At 40.9% G+C, this 15,882-nt stretch overlaps 1 protein-coding gene across 5 annotated transcripts in view; it reads right to left on the bottom strand.

Annotated features, from left to right (window-relative positions):
- LOC132385306 (armadillo-like helical domain-containing protein 4) overlaps nucleotides 1–14,561 on the bottom strand; it is a 105,849-nt gene extending 91,288 nt beyond the window's left edge. For all 5 annotated transcript variants that reach the window (XM_059957327.1, XM_059957351.1, XM_059957338.1 and 2 more), the window contains exons 1-3: nucleotides 14,433–14,561; nucleotides 7,218–7,317; nucleotides 3,952–5,206 (exon numbers count right to left, since the gene is read on the bottom strand). In XM_059957327.1, coding sequence (XP_059813310.1) covers nucleotides 3,952–5,152 — 1,201 coding nt within the window. In that variant the 5' untranslated portion in view covers nucleotides 5,153–5,206; nucleotides 7,218–7,317; nucleotides 14,433–14,561. The remainder of the gene's footprint in view (nucleotides 1–3,951; nucleotides 5,207–7,217; nucleotides 7,318–14,432) is intronic.
- Nucleotides 14,562–15,882: the final 1,321 nt, after the last annotated feature.

Genomic DNA, 15,882 nt, shown 5'->3' with positions numbered 1-15,882 from the left:
TTCTTGATTAGCCAGGGCATCAAAAGATATGGGGAGAATGCAGGGGAGTGGGGATGACTGGAAGAATCAGATCAGCCTATGATTGAATGGCGGAACAGACTTGATGGGCCAAGTGGCCTAATTCTGCTCCTATATTTTATGGTCTTATGTTTAAAGACTACACACTACTTTCCTCTGACATATGATTTACTACCTGGAACAGAACAAAATATAGATTTTTAATCCCATTTAACTCATTGGTATTCTGTGAAATCTAGAAAACTTTAAATCTCTTTGCTGGAAAAGGGTACATATTTGATACAATAGGAGTAAATAAGATTCCCCTCATGCTCCCCTTAAACTTTTCACCTTTTACCCTTAACCCATGACCTCTGGTTGTAGTCCCACACAACCTCAGTGAAAAAAGTCCACTTGCATTTACCATATTTATCCCCCTCATAATTTTTGTGTATCTTTATCAAATTTTCCCTCAATATTCTACTTTCCAAGGAATAAAGTCCTAACCTATTCAATCTTTCCTCAAAATCAGGTCCTCCAAACCCGGCAACATCCTCATAAATTTTCTCTGTACTCTTTCAAACTTACTTACATCTTTCCTGTAGGTAGGTGACCAAAACTGCACACAATACTCCAAATTAGGCCTCACTAATGTCTTATACAACTTCAACATAACATCCCATCTCCTGTACTCAATACTTTGGTTTATGAAGGCCAATGTGCCAAAACCTTTCTTTATGACCCTATCTATCTGTGGTGCCACTTTCAACAAATTATGGACCTGTATTCCATGAACCCCTTGTTCTACCACACTCTTCACTGCCCTACCATTCACTGTGTAAGACTTACCCTGGTTGGTCCTACCGAAGTGCAATACCCTGAACAATACGTTGCACTTATCTGCATTAAATTCCATCTGTCATTTTTCAGCTCTTTTTCTCAGCTGGTCCAGATCCCACTGCAAGCCATTACAGTCTTCCTCGCTGTCCACTGCACCCCCAGTTTGGTGTCATCCAACGTGCTGATCCAGTTAACCACATTATCATCCAGATCATAGACAGACAGACATACTTTATTGATCCTGAGGGAAATTGGGTTTTGTTACAGTCCCACCAACCAAGAATAGTGTAGAAATATAGCAATATAAAACCATAAATATTTAAATAATAATAAGTAAATTATTCCCAGTGGAAATAAGTCCAGGACCAGCCTATTGGCTCAGGGTGTCTGACACTCCAAGGGAGGAGTTGTAAAGTTTGATGGCCACAGGCAGGAATGACTTCCTATGACACTCAGTGTTGCATCTCAGTGGAATGAGTCTCTGGCTGAACGTACTCCTGTGCCTAACCAGTACATTATGGAGTGGATGGGAGACATTGTCCAAGATGGCATGCAACTTGGACAGCATCCTCTTTTCAGACACCACTGTCAGAGAGTCCAGTTCCACCCCCACAACATCACTGGCCTTAACGAATGAGTTTGTTGATTCTGTTGGTGTCTGCTACCCTCAGCCTGCTGCCCCAGCACACAACAGCAAACATGATAGCACTGGCCACCACAGACTCGTAGAACATCCTCAGCATCGTCCAGCAGATGTTAAAGGACCTCAGTCTCCTCAGGAAGTAGAGACGGCTCTGACCCTTCTTGTAGATAGCCTCAGTGTTCTTTGACCAGTCCAGTTTATTGTCTATTCGTATCCCCAGGTATTTGTAATCCTCCACCATGTCCACACTGACCCCTTGGATGGAAACAGGGGTCACCGGTGCCTTAGCCCTCCTCAGGTCCACCACCAGCTCCTTAGTCTTTTTCACATTAAGCTGCAGATGATTCTGCTCGCACCACGTGACAAAGTTTCCCACCGTAGCCCTGTACTCCGCCTCATCTCCCTTGCTGATGCATCTAACAATGGCAGAGTCATCAGAAAACTTCTGAAGATGGCAAGACTCTGTGCAGTAGTTGAAGTCCAAGGTGTAGATGGTGAAGAGAAAGGGAGACAGGACAGTCCCCTGTGGAGCCCCAGTGCTGTTGACCACTCTGTCTGACACACAGTGTTGCAAGCGCACGTACTGTGGTCTGCCAGCCAGGTAATCAATAATCCATGACACCAGGGAAGCATCCACCTGCATCACTGTCAGCTTCTCACCCAGCAGACCAGGGTGGATGGTGCTGAATGCACTGGAGAAGTCAAAAAACATGACCCTCACAGTGCTCGCCGGCTTGTCCAGGTTGGCGTAGACACGGTTCAGCAGGTAGACGATGGCATCCTCAACTCCTAGTCAGGGCTGGTAGGCGAACTGGAGGGGGTCTAAGTGTGGCCTAACCATAGGCCAGAGCTGCTCTAGAACAAGTCTCTCCAAGGTCTTTGTGATGTAGGAGGTCAATGCCACCGGTCTGTAGTCATTGGAGCCACTGGGGCGCGGCGTCTTCAGTACAGGGATGAGGCAGGATGTCTTCCACAGCACAGGAACCCTCTGGAGACTCAGGCTCAGGATATGGATGACGAACAACAATAGACCCACCACTGACCCCTGTGGCACTCCACTAGTCATGGGCCTCCAGTCAGAGAGGCAACCATCTACTACCAGGCTGGCTTCTCCCACAAAGCCAATGTCTAATCCCATTTACTACCTCATCTTGAATGCTGAGCGACTGAACCTTCTTGACCAGTCTCCCTTGCAGGACTTTGTCAAATGCCTTGCTAAAGTCTGTTTAGACAACATCCAATGCCTTGCCTTCATCAACTTTGCTAGTAACTTCCTTGAAAAGCTCTGTAAGATTGATTAGGCATGACCTACCGCACACAAAGCCATGCTGTGTATCCCTAGTCAGTCCATGTCTGTCCAAATGCTTATATATCCAGTCCCTTAAGAATATCTTCCAGTAATTTTCCCACTACTGATGTCAGACTCATCAGCTGATAATTTCCTGGTTTATTTTTAGAGCCTTTCTTAATCAGCAGAATATTACTGGCTATCCTCCAACCCTCTGGTACCTCACCTGCCACTAAGGATGACTTAAATATCTCTGCTAGTGCCCTGACAATTTCTGCGCTTGACTCATGCAGGGAGCAAGGGAACATTTTGTCAGCCCCTGGGGATTTATCCACCCTGATTTGCCTCAAGAGAGCAAACACCTCCTCCTCTGTAATCTATACAGGGTCCATAAAGTTGATGCCACTTTGCTTCCCATCTGTAGACTCTGTGTCAGTCTCCTGAGCAAATACAGATGCAAAAAATGCTTTGGAGATCTCCATCTCTTTTGGCTCCACACATAGGGTACTATTCTGATCTTCCAGAGGACTAATTTTGCAATCCTTTTGCTCTTAACGTATCTGTAGAATCCCTTAGGATTCTCCTTCACCTTGTCTATAAGGGAAACTTCATACCTTCTTTTAGCCCTCCTGATTTCTTACTTAAAGTGTTCTCTTGCATTTTGTATACTCCATAAGCACCTCATTTGTTCCTACCTACCTATACCTGCTACAAACTTCTTTTTTTCTTAACAGAGCCTCAATATCTCATAAATTGTCCCTCGTCTATAGGCAAGTGCTGGAAATTAAGGGGAGAGTAGAAGGGAATTTTTTCAGAATGTGTGTAGCAATAAGTAAGGTTAGTGTAAATAGGTGATTAATGGCTGGTACAAGCTCAGTTTGGCACAGCTTGATGAATGATCCTGCTCTTTTTGAACACTACAACCAAAGATATACCTCCACTACTATTATAAACCTTAGTCCCATGCTGCATTAAAAACATTTTGAATTACATTAACAGATCACTTTCATTTAACTGCCTAATTCTCAACCCATATTTCAATAGCAAAAGTTACTTTCTATTCTGCTTTATTTAAAATTTACGCTTGAAATGCACCTTCTCAAAAACCTTTCCAAAGTATATGTTCAAAATTAACGTTTACAAGATTTCCATCACCAAACTCATAATACAGGTATACTTGTACCTTCTGAAACTGGTTTCTCAGACAGTGGAGCTGTTGGCAAAGCAGATTGGACGCCAGGAATCCCATTTGTTACTGCCAATCTTTCGCTCAATCCTTTATCTATTTGTTTTGTTGTTCCAATTATAGCTGCAGTACTGGTTACTAATATTGTTTGAGCAGTCTCTGTAGAAACTGATGCAACCGTCTCCGTGATGCCAGCCTCCTTGATTGCTGTTGTGACTCTAGGGGTGGTGGTCACCTGAAATGCATTTGGAGCCTTGCTGTCTGTTACTGCACTCCCTGTAGTTGCCATGATCTCATTCATTTCTTTGCCAGCATTTGGACTATTTCCTTTCCAACTGAAGGAGGTACCCACCGACTCATTAACTACTGTTGCTGTGACTTCTTCATCTTTTACATTTCCTACATTTGTAAATTCTGAAAAGTTTAGCATTTCTGAAGTCAATACTTCGACATTTTTTTGTGAGGTACTTACAGTTTGTATTGTTTGACTGGTAAGAGGCAATGCTGTGGTGTCATGACTATTCAGCATAAAGTTCTCACTGGAGTCAGCTGTTGCTGTTGCCTCTTCACTACTTCCATTTTTAGTCATCGAACTGAACAGAGTTGAAATTGACATTTGTCCATTGCTCTTCACGCTTCCAGATTTTTCCTCTCTATGGGTGGTTGTATCATTCAGTACGACTTCTGTTGTTGTTTGAACATCACTGAAGTCAACAGCCTGATTAGGAGTGGAGTTTGTAATTAAATCCTTTTGTTTAGTCTGCAGGTTTTGGTTAATTTGTTCATCTTTTACTGTTATTTTCAACGGTTTCTGAAATGGCACCACTGTTGTAGGTGTAAGTAAAATATCCAGGCTGGATACAGTGATTACATTTTCGTTTCCAGTTTTACTAGTTTGCTGTACTGCTTCTGCAGCAACAGTACTGGTATTTAATCCTGCAGTAGCATTTTCTAAAGAGCTTAAATTATTACTAGAAGCAGTGGAACTTAGTATTTCTCCATTTATCACTGTGTTGCTCATCACTATGTCTCTGTTCTCATTGTGGATTTTAATCTCTTCTAGCCTTGCAGTAGAACCCTCAGACAGTTGTATGTTTCTTCTGTGCTGTTTGCGAATAACAGAGCACCTTAACTCCGGTATGCAAATTAGCATGGCCAAGGTAACCACACAAGTGTAAAAATCTGTTGATCTCATCATTACCAGGTGTTTTAAAGTTAAGAAATCAACTTGACAAAATCTATCCACAGGAACCTGAAAGAAAAATAGATCAGTATTATTTCTGAAACATTTCTAGAATACCAGAATATATAACAATTTTTTTTCCAGATGCAACACAACTTTATCCTAGCTGTCACAGAGCCACATAGTGATAGGAAGATGCAGCTCCACAAGGTACGAAAAGAAGTTTTTATGCATGAAGAAAATCCAAATTTCCATTTACAACTAGAATTAAAGTTACATACAGCACACCAAAACTCCTGCCCAACACAAATGTAGAAATTTCATCCCAGGAAATGAATATTATTCATAATTTCAATTTGAAGCCGAATTTCGTGACTACAGTTCTTGTGAAAGTTGAAGAAAAAAAAGTTAGGAGAAGGTAAGATCCGCGGAAGATCTCTGGAAGAATGTGAAATTGAAGCTACGTCCACACTAGACTGGATAATTTTGAAAATGCCGGTTTTGGGTAAAAACGATAGGCGTCCACACCTGGCGTTTTTAAAAATACCTCCATCCACATTAAAACAGATATTTGGGTGAATCTCCTCCTACTGGGCATGCGCAGGACACATCTACAGAAAACAAGCGACATGTTTGGTGTCAAATTTCGCTGTGAAAGACTTGTTGTGCATTTGTCCAGTTACAAACTACAAAAACTTAAAAGGAAATTGCCAAACGACAGACAGCTGTTGGCTCTCATGCAGGAGGACTTAAAACTGAAAAAACAAATACTGGAGCGTATGGAGGCAACCTACTGGGAGTTCACGGACAGTATGACCCGGCTGACGACAAACATTGAAAAACTGACTAACTCTGTTGCAGAGGGATTTGCAATGCTGAGGAATATGATGGGTCCCCCCCAGTATTTTTCACTGCCACAATACCAGCCTCACAGCCACTACAATAGCTACACATACGGACACACAGACCCCGGGGCGGCCTCACCAACATCTTCCCCACTCCCACAGAGGGGTCACCCTGGGAACATTTCCTACAGCCATAGTCTCTTCACCAATGAAAGGGACAACAGCTACAACTAAATGAAATAAGACTTGTTACTGGGCAAAAGTGAAATTTGCTGCTACTTCATTTGTTTGCCTTTACTTTTGCCATGTCTTTCTGCATTATTTTGCTGTATTTAACATGTGCAATAAAACGAGTTACTGAGCAAAAGTGATTTTATTTTTACCTGAGTAAAAGTGAAACTTACAATTTTCCTTTTTTGGCCTTAACATTTTCACATTTATGCCAAACATAAGCTACTACTTAAAAATGAAATTTTGGAAGTAGTGACAATTGCATCTATTGAATGTTTGCACAAGCAATACATTAATAAAGCATCTTGTTAAGTGTATAAACATGTCTGCATCAGTGTTATCTTGTATTTCCATACAATGTTACATTAGGCTGTTACACATCTATTGTCAGAGAAGTACTTGCATAAATAGGTAAACCACCTTCATACAAGTAAGGACAGAAAACAGGGCAAAGTGAGTATACTTATTTATTCAGTAAGTTATGGGTCAAAGTATTTGGTGAGTACATTTCTAACTCTTCTGGCTTCAGTCTCATTGTGATCTGTTCTGAAATTGTTAGGTTGCATGGGGGGGGGGGGTTGAAATTTTCTGTCATACTGCAAAGCTGCAGTAACATTCTCCTCAGGGACAGTCTCCTGAAGCTGTCCACTGTTGTTGTTGTGGTGTTGGAGTTTGCATTCAAGAAAACAATGAAATGCCGCGCTGCCGCCACCATCTGTTCCGGAACGTCATGACAGTGTTTTTAAAAAGCTCCGGTTAGCCCATACACACTACACCGCCCAAATGCTGTTTTCAGATTTATACACTCTGGAGAGCATTTTAGAAAATCTCCGTTCTCAGGAGAGGAAAACACCGTTTCAGTGTGGACAGAGGGTCAAAACAAAGAGAAAAAGCTTCAGTTATGGATTTATCCAGTCTAGTGTGGACATAGCCTATGTTTGTATTCACAGTAGTTACAGACCCAACCTACCAATGAGAAATATAATGAGAAATAAACTTCTCACCTTATCTTTCTGGGGCTTCACTGATGGAACAATACCCAGACAGGCCGACACAGTGACCTGTTCCAGATCACCAGTGTTATGGGATCAACTGTGGATATTTCTGGAGATGATAAAATGTGCCAATATCAGCAAAAATTTATATATTCGAGGCCTCTGGGGTAAAAAGGTTAAGCCTTCACTAACATTCTAGATGCGGTCTGACCAGGATTCTTTTTTGTAACAAAATAGAATCAAATCTTACAGCAATAAATGCTTCTCAAGTACATGCTGAATATTCATATAGACTTTTACTTCATGCAAGGCCATCAGATCAAATAGTACTCCATCTTCTGAAGTTCTCTACAGTTTTCCATTTGCCATCTGCTTGTCAATTCTTAGCCTGCCTATAAACCCTACAAAATCTCTTTGCATCCTCCCACAGCTGGCTTCCAATTATCCAAATTTGACTAAAACAAAGAGGATATTTCAGCAATGGCCTTAAAAGAACATGTTGACTTGGGAACCAAATATAATTTTACATCCAATATTGATACTTCCTGAATTCTCATGCAGCTGGCAAAGATATCAAAGATTATTTAGCACTTATTAAAAAATGTGAAATAAGAATAAAAAGATACATTTGATTTAGTTACACTTTATTCTGTGCCCTGCTATTGTTTTAGCTTATACTACTTTGATGCACTGTTGTAATGAATGGATCTTTACGAATACTACAGTATGTAAGACAAGTCTTTCACGGTAGCTCAGTACACATGATAATAATAAGTCAATTTACCATTTTAACCACAATGCATTGGTAGGCTGATTATCAGCGGGAATCTAAAGATCTGAAACTTCGTGTGATGGTGAGTACAGTCATTAGATCTACTTTTGCTGTTTTTACTTTAATAATTTAGCCTTAAAACATATAATTACAGCAAAAGACATGTTACTTAACAAGACAAGAAGATGGCAATAGATTGATATTAAAAAAAAACTTATGCATGGAATACTGGACTGTGATGTACAGTAATTTGCTGAGCAATTCTCATATAACTAACATATTCATGCAACCTCATGGATGCCAGATGTCTGGCAGTACACTGTATCTCAATTATCTTGGCTGTTTTACCCTGTATACTGGTAAGGGGTGGAATTAATAAGAGGCATAGAAAATATTTATTCTTCTTAGCTATAAGCAATCGATACAAGAAAGCATGTTGGACAAGCAATCTAACAGCATGCAGACAACGAGGAAGCAAGGAGCGGAACAGAACGTAGGAGTTCGGTGTCAGCTTGTCCGGCTGTTTGCTCAGAGATGGATGTGAAGAGGTCCACATTTCCACTGCTCATGATTCAGCCAACTATTGCATCACGTCTTCAGAGCAACGCCGTACACCCCAGCCTCAGCGCCCTTCCTTCCATCACAGGTTATAAGTGAGATGTTCACTGACAGCACAATCTTCAATTTAATTTACAACTCCATAGCAATTAAACAGCAAGATTGAGTCAATAATTTGGCACAGGCTGATAAACAACAAGAAATATTTGTGCTACGAAGGTGTCAGAAAATGATAATCACAGAGTGTCTAACCAACTGCTATTGTTATTCAGTACATCGCCGAGCCTCCTGCCGTCAACATCTTGGTGATCACAGTGACAACACAGCTCACACCAATATAACATTAAAAGCAACGTTCTTCATTAGTAAAGGGGAGATAGAGATGAGCAGGGATTTGAAGTCAGATATACAAATTAGTGGAAGTATCTATGCAGTACAGCAAACAATTAGGAAAAAAAGGGAGATGATGGGTCTTTATTGAAAGAGCATCTGAATTCAAAAGAAGGGACATTTTTCTGTGGATATATAGGCATATGGTGAGCACTTCTACGAATATTATGTTTTGGTCTGACATCCTTACCCAAGGAATGATATGTTTGCAATAGTGGATTGTAATTAATGTCCACCAAGATGAACCCAAGGATGGAGTGTGTCATATGATAGAAATTAATCAGATTAGGCCTATAGACACCTCATATGTAGAAAAATCGAAGGTTATGTCACTGAAATGTGCAAAACTCTTATTGAGTTTGGCGGAGATTTCTCAGGGTAAGTCAGTCTTTCAGCATTGAGATGTTCTTCACTCAGAGAGTAATGATTCAGAAATCTCTACCACAGGACTGTGGAGGGTCAGTTGCCAAGTATAATCAATGCAGAGTTTGACAGGAAAATGGTATGGAGGTAAAAGATTAACATGAACTTGATGGATGGTGGGGCCAACACAAGTGGTTTAAAGGCGTATTCCTGCTGTTGTTCCTTATGTAAAGAAGGGTTTTTACACAATTGAAAAAGGACATTAGAAGAACATTGAAAAGAAATTTGAGAACCAAAGAAGGTTATCTTGAAATCAACCCATTGGCAGTATAAGAAATCAATAAGATTTACAACATATGTATTTATATGATGCAAGCATCAAAGTCTTAAGGATTTTAATTATGTAAACTTTGTGAAAGTTGGAGCTTAGAATCAGAACCAGGTTTAATACCGCTGGCAAATGCTGTGAAATTTGTTGTTACGTGGCAGCGGTACAATGCAATACATAATAATAAAAAATGTGAATTACAGTAAGTGCATATAAAATAGTTAAATTAAATAAACAGTGCAAAAAGAGAAAAAAAAGTAGTAAGGTAGTGTTCATGGGTTCAATGTCCATTCAGAGGTCTTCAGAAAAAGCTATTCCTGAATCGTTGAGTGTGTACCTTCAGGCTTCTGTACCTCCTCCCTGATGGTAGCAATGAGAAGAGGGCACATCATAGGTGATGGGGGTCCCTAATGATGGATACCTTCTTTTAGAGGCATTGCTTCTTGAAAGTGTCCTGAATGCTGGGGAGGTTAGTGTCCATGATGGCACTGACTGAATTCACAACTCTCCACAGCTTATTTCGAACCTGTGAAATTCACCTCCCCATACCAGACAGTGATGTAGCCAGTTAGAATGCTCTCCATGGTACATCTGAAGAAATTTGCGAGTGTCTTTGGTGACATACCAAATCTCCTCAAACTCCTATTAAAATATGGTTGCTGCCATGCCTTCTTTGTTATTGCATTAATATGCTGGGCCCAGGATAGATCCTCAGAGATCCTGACATCCAGGATCTTGAAATTGCTCACTTTTTCCCCTTCTGATCCCTCGATGAGGACTGATGTGTGTTGCCTTGTCTTCCCTTTCCTGAAGTCAACAATCAATTCGTTGGTCTTACTGAAGTTGAGAGCAAGGTTGTTACTGCAACATCACTCAACGAGCTGATCTGTCTCACTCCTGTACGCCTTCTCGTCTGTTATCAGCAAATTTATAGACGGCGTTTGAGCTGTGCCTAGCCACACAGTCATGGGTGTAGAGAGAGAAGAGCAGTGGGCTAAACACACATTCCTGAGGTGTGCCAGTCTTGATCATCAGCAAGGTGGAAATATTATTTCTAATCCGCACAGACTGTGGTCTTCTGGTAAGGGAGTCAAGGTTGCAGAGGGAGATCCAAAGACCCAGATTTTGGATTTGTTTTTAATCAGAACGATAGGAATATTGTATTAAACTCTGAGCTATAGTCAATGAATGGCAGCCTGATGCAAGTGTTAGTATTTTCTATATTGAGATCACTTCCACTGTAGACCTATTGTGCCAAAAGTCAAAAGGTCCAGATCCTTGCTGAGTCAAGAGTTGATTCTAACCATAACCAACCTCTCGAAGCACTTCATCGTTGTAGATGTGGGTGCTACTGGACGATAATCATTAAGGCAGCTCACCTTGCTATTCTTGAGGACTGATAGGATTGTTGTCCTTTTGAAGCAGGTAGGAACTCCTGACTTGGCAATGAGAGATTGAAAACGTCTTTAAACACACAATCGGTTGGCACAGGTTTTCAGAGCTCTACAAGGTACACCATCAGGCCCTGTCACCCTGTGAGGGTTCACCCTCTTGAAAGACATTCTGATGCTGGCCTGAGGTCAGCCGGGTCTGCAGGGATCCTCATAGCTGTAGGTTTATTGTCCCTTTCACAGTGAGCATAAAAGGCATGGAGCTCATCTGGGAGTGAAACGTCACTGCCATTCATGATGTTAGGTTTCGCTTTGTAGGAAGTAATGGCCTGTAAACCCTGCCTGATATGATCTCTATCCGATTCCATTCCGCTTCTAACCTCAGTCGGAATTGTTCTGTTGCTCTTGAAGTAGCCCTCCGTAAGTCGTACCCAGCCTTCTTGTACAGTCCTGGATCACCAGACTCGAATGCCACAGATCTAGCCCTCAGCAGACTACAAATCTCCTGGTTCAACCACAGTTTTTGATTCAGGTATGTATGGTACGTGCTCATAGGCAGACATTCATCCACACAGGTTTTAATGAAGTCAGTGACAACTGTCATTCATTCATCCTCCAAGTTGAATCCCTGAATACTGTCCAGTCCACAACTCAAAGCACACCTCCACCTCTACTCATGCTGCTGTTTTCAGCCTATACTCAGCAAGTAGAGGTACAGCCAGGTGATCAGACTTTTCAAAGTGTGGGTGTAAGATGGCACAGTCAGCACTCTTGATGGTGGTCTAACAGTGGTTCATTGTGTTGGCCCCTCTGGTTCCACTAGTGATATGGTGGTGATAATTATTTTGAGTCTTTTCAAGATGGCCTGGTTAAAATCTCCCAAAATGACAGGGAAAGTATCAGGGTGTGCTGTTTCATGCTTGTTGATTATGTTGCTCAGTTTATCTAGAGCCTGCTCGACACTGGCCGGAGATGGAATATACACCACTACCAAGATGATGGCTGAAAACTCCCATGGCAAACAAAATGGATGACATCTGATCAGTGGATGTTCCAGGTCAGGTGAGCAGGACAAGGACAGAATTGTCACGTTGTACACCACAAGGGATTGATCATTAAGCTTACTCCACCTCCTCTACCTTTGAAAGACTCAGCAATCCTATCTTGTTGTTGAATCGTGAAGCCGGCATGTTGCATCACTGCATCCAGAATGGCGATGATAACCAAGATTCCACGAAACAAAAACGCAACAATCTTACTCCAAGGTCTTGAAAACGTTGTTGAGGAAAAATAATTGATCACATCAATACCTAAACATATAAGAAATATCTCAAACGAACATGAGCAAGCAAAGCTTTATAAATGGAAGGAAACAGTGGTTGAAATAAAAACAGACCAGAAGAAGGATAAGGTGGTCTGTTTTAACACTGAGTAAGTCTATTAATAATGCGATGATTGCAGTCCAAAGTAAGCGATCTGATTACCACGTGGAGCAAAGAGACAACACACAGGCAGGGGGTGCTTACATAACAAGTTTCTCACTGAGGCTTCCGCCTACACTTAGTTCCTGATTTTATCTGCATTAAAGGGAGACATTCAATCAATCAACGAGTACTTGTAGAGTTCGAGGGACAATCGACAAATGCTTATTGTTTCACTTTTGCTAATCATTGCAGTGGTCTCCTTCATTCGTTTTCTGAAAGAGAATATTGCAAAGTACACGTGAATCTGAAGGAGTGTCTTTAAACTACTGAAAGCAGCAATGAGAAATGATTGTTTAGCCCATTATTTTGTCTTATGGTCAACCTTCTCTGCAGTTTTTTACTTTGTCTATGATTATTAATTTGTTTTTGAAAACTTCAACCAAGATTGTAAGCAGTGCTCGTTTCTTCTGCATTGCCTTGTCTACCTAAATCTAAAGCTAATGGACTATTTAAATTCCTCCTCTTTTGAGAGGCAGCAGGATCTGATAAGTGACTAGTCCTGATGAAAGGTCTTGGCATAAGGAGTCAGCTGTTTTATACCCCTTCATATATGCTGCTGAGATCCTCCAGCATTTTGTGTGCATTGCTCAATGATTGACAAGACCCCTTATAAACTTTGTCTTAAATTTGAAAACTGAACTTTGAAGCAATTGCAATATAATTACAAAGCTAAATTGTGTTTTGGGGAAATGGTGGCAATGCTGCACAGCTCCTTTTTTGTAAGCGTTCAAAAGCTTCACCTAAGCATCTTTGATATCATTACTCCTTTTGGCACCAAATTTCGGAGTATATGATCCCGTGATTTAGTTTTTTTTTCACTAAGTTATTCACCAAGATCAAACCTCCACCCACACACTTTTATTTACTTGAAATTAATTAAGTGGTGAACACATAGAAACTAACCATGCGTCGAAATAGGGATGAAAGGAGACAAAACTACTGAAATTTTAACAATTTTAAATTGCTAATATTTCTAGACATTTGAATTAAAATAAGATGTAACTCTGGAATAAATAACAAACTCTGGAATGAAAAGCCATCAAGCACCTTTTTAAAAAAAACGTTTGAGGAGAATGTCAATTCTCTTGGGAAAGAAACCATGAATATTGACAATCAATTGGAAGTGAATGAGAAAATCAAAGGCACAAAAACACGTCTTCTACAGGCTCGTCATTCAGGAAGCAAAATTAAATGCAAAAAGTTGTCATTATGTGTTAAGAATAAACTAATACTAAAGCAAAACAATAAAGTTATCACAATGAATTTCGGAAGTTCATCTAAAAATTATAAATAAATAATACCAACAATAGAATGCCACATGAATACTTCTCTGTTATTGTGGAAAATATTTAATGTATTTCAGCTAAGGGGAAGGATGTGTCCGGGGGATAGAGACGGAAATCTAGCCTTGATCAGCCTGCACTAGAGGCTGCTCATTTCAGAAGGTTACATAGTCTTTGTGCGATTCTATTTGGCATATGCAATAAGAACAGCAGGAAAATGCTGCTGGTAAACATGGCACATAGCATGTCGAGCATCTAACACATGCCCATTGCAAGGATACCGTCCTAGGTAACTGAACGTAACGGGCAGAGGTAACGTTTCAGAATTGAAACTATTATTTACATTAACCCCCCCCCCCCCCATTACTAATGCGAAAGAAAGCTGAGTTGTTGATAGGAATCAGACGCCAGGGTTACATTTCATTTAAGAATTTGAAGCTTTTGTACGAGGAACAAAAATCTTCCATTTGACTATGGAATATTTATTTCCATCAAAATCGCGGGTACGAGATTTCTATTATTATCCGAATTTATTCAGATGACGTTTTTTTTGTCATTCGATGCATGTATTTTAGCAACACTGAAGATGTATCCATTTCTGATGAAAAAAATAATCAAATAATAAGCCGGAGAGATAAATCAAATCTCCACTTACCGCTTTCCACAGGAGACTGTTCCGGTCTCGTTTACATTCTTTATTTCCCTGTGAATTCTTTCAGTTTATCTGTTTTGTCTTCGGTATGATGAATGCTCGGAATGATGCACAGCCCTCGTCACTGGATCGGCTCTCGTCGTGCGTTTGAATGGAGCAGTACACGCCCGGTTCCAGCGCCCGCAACCACCCAGGCTGGGAGCGCGGTGCTAACCTCGCCCCTTCATTAACGCACTGCAATGGCTGGCAATATTTCAACATTAACTTCGAATGACATTATTCCGCTATGGCAAAACAAACTGCTCAAACTCAACGTCCCTTCGATTATATAGCAGGGAGTCAAATCAAATATAACATTGGCTGTTCATAAAGGCGCAGTCTGGCAATTTGCTGCAGCGATTTCCTGATCTCGCGGTGGAGTTTGATGAAAACTTGGGATAAAGGTGAGAGACACAGCGCTGAAATTACTGATGCGGAATATCCGCTTATTCCAGATGACAGAGCACAAAGTCATTGAAGGAGACTGTGACCTCCAGCCATCCGTGCTTTCACAATTACCCAGGAATGATACCCATGCATTGAAAGGGGTTGAGGATGGGGCAGAACTGAGCACGGGTGAAGAAAGTCGACCCAGAAATCATGGTTTATCTTCCCACATAAACTTTCTGCCCCATTCTTCTTCCCTCCTCGTCTCCCGTGTCACACCAGGAGCAGAAAAGTGCAGGGCTCTCTTTCTCGTCTCCTAGACTTTTCTAGTCTGAACATCTAGAAGTGATTGCTCCAGGGATAACGATCACGAGAAAAGCAAGAAAACTGGAAGGATCGTCATCGACTACTAGGTTTCAAATTTTATTACCAAGTGAACAATATGAAATTGGTGAACACAGGCAATTCTGCAGATGCTAGAAATCTTGAGCGCACGTTGGATCTTAAGATATAGGTCTTAAATCACATTACAAAAGTGTTAGCTTCTCCGTCCCAATATGAAATTGGTAATCTGTTTTAAATATAGACCTTTTTATCGTTTCCAATAACGTTAATGAAATGGAAAATGTGGGAAAGTGTAAATTGGGTAACTCACTATAACCTGGTTTGCAGAGTTTTAAAATGATTACTATTTGTAAATGTATGTAATAAATGACATATTAACTGTCTTGTTCAATGCAAGCTACACTATTCCATTTAAAGCATGATGCTAGCTTTCCTTTCCTTAAGCAAAGATAATGAATGTTTATGACAAAAACGGGATGACTATTCTGGACTGGGCTGACTTGTTTAGACTGCCGCTGAGTCCACCTGCAGGGTTGCCGAAGATGTCACAAGGCTTGACATACTCTACTGGTTTCGTCTGCCGATGTCTCAGAAATTCCACACACTCATCAAAATGGTTGGCCGCAAAGCTACCAGTAGCAGCTGGAGCTGTGCTGAGTCTCCCATCGGGTCTTGAAGCCCG

The sequence above is a fragment of the Hypanus sabinus genome, chromosome 2 (genome assembly GCF_030144855.1).
Source record: "Hypanus sabinus isolate sHypSab1 chromosome 2, sHypSab1.hap1, whole genome shotgun sequence".
NCBI classification, from domain to species: Eukaryota; Metazoa; Chordata; class Chondrichthyes; order Myliobatiformes; family Dasyatidae; genus Hypanus; species Hypanus sabinus.
This window is presented reverse-complemented; position numbering and strand designations above follow the sequence as displayed.